Source organism: Anarrhichthys ocellatus, unplaced genomic scaffold (genome assembly GCF_004355925.1).
Source record: "Anarrhichthys ocellatus isolate YVR2014 unplaced genomic scaffold, GSC_Weel_1.0 scaffold2546, whole genome shotgun sequence".
Taxonomy (NCBI): Eukaryota; Metazoa; Chordata; class Actinopteri; order Perciformes; family Anarhichadidae; genus Anarrhichthys; species Anarrhichthys ocellatus.
In genome coordinates, this window is record NW_022282520.1 from 1 (window position 1) to 7,398 (window position 7,398).

The following is a 7,398-nucleotide window of genomic DNA, read 5'->3' on the forward strand; positions in this document are numbered from 1 at the left end:
CTGATCTCTTCACTGGTTCTGGTTTACTGGTTCTGGTTCACTGTCTCCTCACAGAGTGGTAATCGGTCAGTAACAAAGGATCTTCAACATCAGTCTATCAGCTGACCTCCCAGCATGCTGAGCGGTTCAGACTCACCCAGAAGCAATCATCCTCACCACGACCTTATAGAAGACCAGCATCCCCTGAACCTCCTTCAGCACCTCCTGCTTCACTCTGAGACAAAGGGACAGAGACAAAGAGTTAGAGAGACAAAGCGACAGAGAAAAAAAGAGACAGAGACAAAGAGTCAGATAGACAAAGACAGAGAGAGAGACAAAGACAGAGTCAGAGAGACAAAGATAGAGAGACAGAGGGACAACAAGACAGAGAGACAAAGAGTCAGAGAGACAAAGATAGAGGGACAGAGGGACAGAGAGACAAAGAGACAAATACAGAGAGACAAAGATAGAGAGACAGAGGGACAGAGAGACTGAGATGGATTGCTTTGTAACTTTATAAGACCTGCTAACATCCAGTTAGTTTTGAAAACGGTTGTCATCAACCCACCCCTAAACTTTTATAGTTGTGGAAAAATATACGCTAACAATGCCGATCTGTCAAGCCAACTGTCAAATCAAGACATGGTGAAATTTGGATATGGGAAACGCAATGAAAAGGAAAAGAAATGCACGAAACCAGCGGCTCTGCTTCAGCTAAGCCACACTCTGATTATCACAATGTTCCTGCTGTTACCTGGAGATATTCATCCGTGCCCCGGCCCGCTGCACACTACACCAGAGAAGGAAGCCAACTCCAAAGCGGTTGATCCATGGATTACACCTGACGCTGTTTGGAGAGCGCTGCCTTCTCGGAATGGAGGGGCTGGTGCAGCGGCCGATGGGCCATCGCTAGTTTTCCAGACAGGATTCTACGGATGCCCGCAGGCCGGTCAGCAGCATGCCCTGGGGGGACTACCGGCGCTGGAGCCGAGCCTCGAAGCTAACGTGACGGTCGGTAGCACCGCGGGTTTGTCGGAGGCTCTGTGCGGTTCGACATCATCGAGAAATGAGGCGGACACTGCACTGACTGAGCCACAGAGTGTTCCGACCATTGATGGCATCTGTTCAGGTAGTCCACGTGTAATTGGAAAGATTACCCAAAATGTAAACAAGAAACTGCTAAATCCCGCGATCTCAAAGAACAGGAAGTGGGCCGTATTCCGGACTGTCAATCATTCAAGAACAGTGTGGGATCCTAAAGTTAAGCCAAAAGGTCTCTTAGGTGGGCATCTGAACATAAGAAGTATTAAATCTAAAATTGATCAAGTCCATCATCTCTTGCTTGATTCCAATTTAGACTCTTTGTTTATCTGAGACCTGGCTCCACAAAAATGCTAAAAATAGATTTAATATTTAGTAATAGGCCTGAGACAGTTCTAAAATGGGAAGAGGGAAGTCTGGGTCAGCCTGCTTGGCCTGTTGCCACCGCGACCCGACCCCAGATAAGCGGAGGAAAATGGATGGATGGAGTTCTAAAATCTCTCAATATGGTAACTGGTCTCTCCAACCACAATCTGACTCTGGTAGCCAGGAAACTAACCAGCAAGCGTTTTAGGCCTTCCGTCAGGGATGATGAATCTTTTAGAATCCCCAAAAACAATCAAGAAAACTTCGAAAACACTGTTCAACTAATTGACTGGGATGAACTACTGTTGGGAATAGACATTGAGGAAGACAGTCAAAAATTCTCAAAACAATAAGAGAACACCATCAAGGATTTTAATCGCAAATTTAGGCACAAAAATATCAAACGCACTGTTCCTTGGATAAATGATGATATCTTAAAATGGGATTGTGTCTTAAAAACTGCAATTAAAAATAAATCGAGCCATGACGGACAACATTTTGCTATGCTGAGGAACAAAGTGGTAAAGAAATTAAGAAAAGCTAAGGCAGATTTCTTCCCGACTATAATAGAAAAGGCAAGAGGTAATACTAAAATGATCTGGGATCAGTTACACAAGCCAACGGGACATTTCAACAAAGTAAGGAAGCTGCAGCAACTTAACATAAATGGAAAGCTGTCAAATAACCCAGCGGAAGTAGCAACAGTGGAACTCAGCGGAAGTAGCAACAGTGGAACCCAGCGGAAGTAGCTACTATTGCTAAATGTTTCTCCCCTGAGAATACACACGTCTGTACAGTAAATTCATTGGAGCCGACCTTCAGCATAAGAAATGTCACTCAATCAGAGGTCACGAGAATAATCAGGTCTCTTAAACCCTCCAAAGCAAAGGATGTATTTGGTATGGATGCAGTTATGCTCAAAGAACTTAACACAACACTAACAGATCCCATCAGCAAAATCATCAACCTCTCAATCTCTCAGATCATGTTTCCCAGTGTTTGGAAATCGGTTGCTGTTGTTCCAGTATTCAAAGATGGAGATCCCCTTTCTACCTGTAACTACAAACCCATCAGTATCCTGCCAACAACATCAAAAGTTGCAGAGAAGTTGGTAGCTGAGCAAATGATCTGCCATTTGAATACCAGTTATTTTGCCCTTCACCCAATGCAATTCGGCTTCAGAGCAAATTACTCTACTGAGACAGCACCTGTTTCTTCACAGAAAAAAATCAAATTTCTAATGGACAAAGGGGGAGTTGTTGGGGAGTTGTGTTTATTGATCTCAAGAAGGCATTTGACACTGTTAACCATAGCATTCTTTTGTCTAAATTGCACGGCTATCATTTCTCCTCAGGTACACTTAAATGGATTGAATCGTATTTGCTAAATAGATCACAGTATGTCCAAATACAGAACTATCAATCTACCGCCCTCCACTTGTCCACAGGCGTCCCACAAGGATCTGTCCTGGGCCCACTGCTGTTCTCTTTATATATCAATGATCTGCCATCAGCATGCCCTGACACCAACATCCAAATGTATGCAGATGACACTGTGATTTACTTGCATGTTAGCAAAATGGGACAAGTGGCAAATGAACTCACTAACTCCATGGTTCATGTAACTGCATGGTTAAAGCAATGCTGTTTGCAACTAAACGTATCCAAAACAGTATGTATGTTTTTTACCAAAACAAACTCTGGTAGTGTAGAGCCGGATGTTTTTGTATCTGGGGAGAGGCTATGGGTTGTACCTGACTACAAGTATCTCAGAGTACTTTTTGATTCCAAATTGTCATTCAAATCTCAGGTGAAAAAGGTCTGTAACCGGGTCAAATTTAATCTATCAAATTTCAGGTTCACACGAAACTACAAGTCAACAGAGGCAGCTAAGACATACATGCTTTCTATGGTCGTTTCCCATATCACTTACTGTTTCACAACTTGGTCACAGGCTAGCACCACTACTCTGAAACCACTACAGTCATTGTATAAACGTACACTCAAAATCCTTGAAAAAAAATCTGTTCGTTCTCATCATTGCCCTATACTAACAAAATATAACTTGTTTAGTTGGGAGAACATGATTGAATATGTGAATGTCTGTCTCATGTACAAGATGGCTTGACCTCTCCTCCGCTTAAACAATTTGTTATCACAAGAACAACTGGTTATCGGCTCACAAGAGGAGCAGCAAGAGGGGATCACATTATCCCACTCAGGAAAAGTGCTTTCAGTCAGTCTGCATTTTCAGTACAAGTTGCACTACAATGGAACTCCATCCCAGTGACCATTAGAGAACTACACACATACAGGTCATTTAAAGCTCACTTACAGAAATGGTTAGTTAGTACCCAGCTCTGTCAGCACTAGATTGTAACTGTTTCTCTGTCTGTGTTGAACTTCCCTCGATCTGTCTGTTGTCACCTGTCTGTCTTTCTTTAAATTGCCGGTCAACCGTCAACTACCTGCATGCTTGTCTTTTATTATTGTTTCGCAGGGTCTGAGTGATTTATGCATTTCACATACTCTCAATGCTTTTATATTTTGTGCCTCTGACGTGGATGTTTTTTAGTGTCAAAACAACTACAGCATAATACTGTTTTTAGTCCATGTTTCTATTTTAACATAGTCATCCTTTTTATTTGCTTTGTGTGTGTTGACTTTGAGAGCCTCTGTGTTGCATGTCTTGTCTGTACTTGACAATGTATAACAGTTTTATTCTCACTTTCTTCATTGTTTGTGCACGCATTGTTAAGTGTCAATATTGTATAACCTTTTAACTTTAATCTTACATTCTGTTTTTAGGTTTATTTTGTAAACATCTGCCTTCGGGACTACAGATGAAAAATAGCCTTTTGGCTTTAACTCTGGCACATTTGCAGAAATGTTTTTATTAATGTGCACTGTCCCATTCAAATAAACCAATAAATACAAAATAGACAAAGAGACAAAGACAGAGCTTCAGAGAGACAAAGACAAAGAGACATAGACCAACCATAAACCATCTCCTGAAGCCACAACCATCCTCTTCAACTGAGGCTACAGAGGAGCAATGCAACAGCTTCATTGACTTTTTCAGATCCAAAGTCAACAAGATTCGCTCTCTGATGTCCAGCTCTCCATCTATGCTTCCCTCTGACACCAACACCTTATCTGCAAGTGTGCTGTCTCCTCTACATCTTGCTGAGGTTCAGGAGAGCCATGTTGAGGAAATCCTCAGAAAAATGAAACCCTGTACCTATACCCTGACCCCATTCCTACTGCTCTGCTCAAATCACATATCCCCACTCTCAGTCCTTTCATCACCAAAGTTGTTAACCTTTCCCTTCAGTCTGGCTGTGTCCCACCTGCACTCAAGGTTGCTGTCATCCGTCCCCTTCTCAAGAAGCCCACCCTGGACCCGGAGGTTCTAGCCAACTACAGGCCTATCTCCAACCTCGCCTTCCTGTCCAAAGTGTTAGAGAAGGTAGTTGCTTCTCAACTTCAGGACCACCTCAAACAACTTGTTTGAAACATTTCAGTCAGGATTTCGTTCAGCTCACAGCACTGAAACAGCTTTGCTCAGGGTGACGAATGACCTGCTGATGACAGCCGATGCAGGATCACCCTTACTCCTCATCCTCCTGGACCTGACTGCTGCATTTGACAGTGCTACCTTTAGGGTTAGGGTTAGGGCTTTCAGGCAGAACTGAATATGTCTCACTGGGAAGATGCAAGTCCAGACTGCTCCCCGTCTCCTGTGGTGTTCCGCAAGGGTCGGTCCTCGGCCCCATCCTCTTCATTATTTACATGCTCCCCCTCGGTCGTGTCATCAGCAGACATAGGATGTCTTTCCACTGTTATGCCGACGATACACAGCTCTACATCAAAGCTGCCCCAAGCCCCTCTGCAGCCATGTCATGTCTCACCGCCTGTCTTGGAGAGATAAAGGCGTGGATGAGCAACAACTTTCTCCAGTTAAACAGTAGCAAAACCGAAGCCCTCCTTGTTGGCACTCCACACCAGGTTCAGTCATCCTCCATAACTCATCTCACCTTCGACGGTCAGGTCATCCCCCCCCTCTCCTCCACAGTCACTAATCTGGGAGTTAGGTTTGACCAACACCTGACCTTTAATGACCATATAAAACACCTTTGCAAAACCTTGTTTTATCATCTCAAAAATATCTCCAAACTCCGCCCCACTTTAACCCTGTCAGATGCAGAGAAGCTCGTCCACGCCTTTATCTACTCAAGACTGGACTACTGTAACTCACTATTCACTGGGATCACTGCCAAGAACATCCAGAAGCTGCAATACATCCAAAACAGCGCTGCCAGGATCCTGATGAGAGTCTGGAAGTATGAGCACATAACACCCATTCTGCACTCACTACACTGGCTCCCTGTCTCATTCCGGATTGACTACAAAGTCCAACTACTCACACATAAATGCATAAATGGACACGCACTTCCCTACCTCCAAGAACTCATCACTCCCCAAATCTCCACCCACACCCTCAGATCTTCAAATAGCTCGCTCCTCCGGGTCCCCAACACCAAGCTCTGCACCATGGGTGGCCGGGCCTTTGCTCGGCAGCTCCACGCCTATGGAACAGTCTCCCTGACCACCTAAGGGCAACACAGACACTGGTCTCTTTAAGACTGGCCTAAAAACCTTTCTATTCAGGAAGGCCTTTCTGACCTAAATCACTGTCAGTTATTTCTTTTGTGTTTCTGTTCATTCACTGTTTTTGTATTATGTTTACTAGTTATTTTATTATAGTTTGTTTTAACTATGCTTTAACTATGTTTTAACTGTTTTTACTATGTAGGGTTAGGGTTAGGGTTGAGATGTTTTGAATGAAAAGTGCGTTACAAATAAAAGGCATTATTATTATTATTAAAGAGACGGAGACAAAAAGACAAACAGAGAGACAAAGAGAAAGAGACAACGAGACAAAGACAGAGAGACAAAGAGACAGAGAGAGAGACAAAGACAAATAAAAAAAGACAGTCAGAGAGACACAGGGACAAAGAGACAGAGACAGATCAAACAACCTATCTTTAGTTTTTGTCAGATACACATGTTATCGTGTCACCGTCTCTCAGTGTCTCTCACTATCTCTCAGAATGTCTTTCAATGTCTCTCAGAGTGTCTCTCAGTGTCCTACATGCTGGATGAAGCCAGGTTGGTGTCTTCATGTTTGAGTCGTCCGTCCAGAGCGAGTCCTCTGCGGTCCTTGTTGTGAGCCAGCAGAGGATAGAGAGTGTAGTCTTTCTTCAGACTGGTTCCAGAGGGGACCGAGTCTCTGTAACACACAACACACCGTAACACACACACTCAACCCTAACCCTTCAAAATAAAATTCCCTCAGATAAACGGACTCGGACTCACTTGGTCTCTTCTTTGGCGACTGACTTGACGTATTTGTCATTGGAGTAGAGAACGATATTGGTCACTTGTTCCACTAAACACAACAAATGTTTAAATCAGAGGTTAAGAACAGAAGAATGAAGGTGTTTGTTCATGAAATGTAAAGACATTAATGTGGAGTTCACACCAAACACAAGACCGACGTTTCACATACAAAGTCAACGCAAAGAAGACAATTGACCCAAATTTGCACCCGAAGGTGATTGAAATACTAATTATTTTAATTTATTAACTTGATATATAATATCGTTAAAGCCGGTCAGCTCAAGTCTGATCAATCAGAACTCAGCGTTGAGATTCTGCTGATCGTTGGTGTTTATATCAGACTGATCTTCATCCTTGTCGTCTTCTGGTTTGGTGAAAACAACACCAGAGTTCAGTCACCTGACACACTGATGTCTTTGATGTTCCTGCTGGACGAGTTGGTGATTTCTACATTTACTCTGACAGGCTCACCATGGTAGAAAGTCTGCAGACAGAGAGAGAGGCAGACAGAGAGAGAGACAGACAGGTCACACACACACACAGAGAGCGACAGCGAGAGAGACAGAGACAGAGACAGACAGACAGGTCAGAGAGAGGGACAGACAGACAG

At 43.5% G+C, this 7,398-nt stretch overlaps 1 protein-coding gene across 1 annotated transcript; it reads right to left on the bottom strand.

Moving 5' to 3' along the window:
- Positions 1-9: 9 nt before the first annotated feature.
- LOC116378411 (S-arrestin-like) lies at positions 10-7,340 on the bottom strand (the record flags this gene model as incomplete). Its single annotated transcript, XM_031840283.1, has 4 exons — positions 10-214; positions 6,541-6,678; positions 6,765-6,837; positions 7,188-7,340. Coding segments are annotated over 4 exons (446 nt in total), but the record flags the coding sequence as incomplete, so codon positions are not given.
- Between the last annotated feature and the right edge of the window lie 58 nt (positions 7,341-7,398).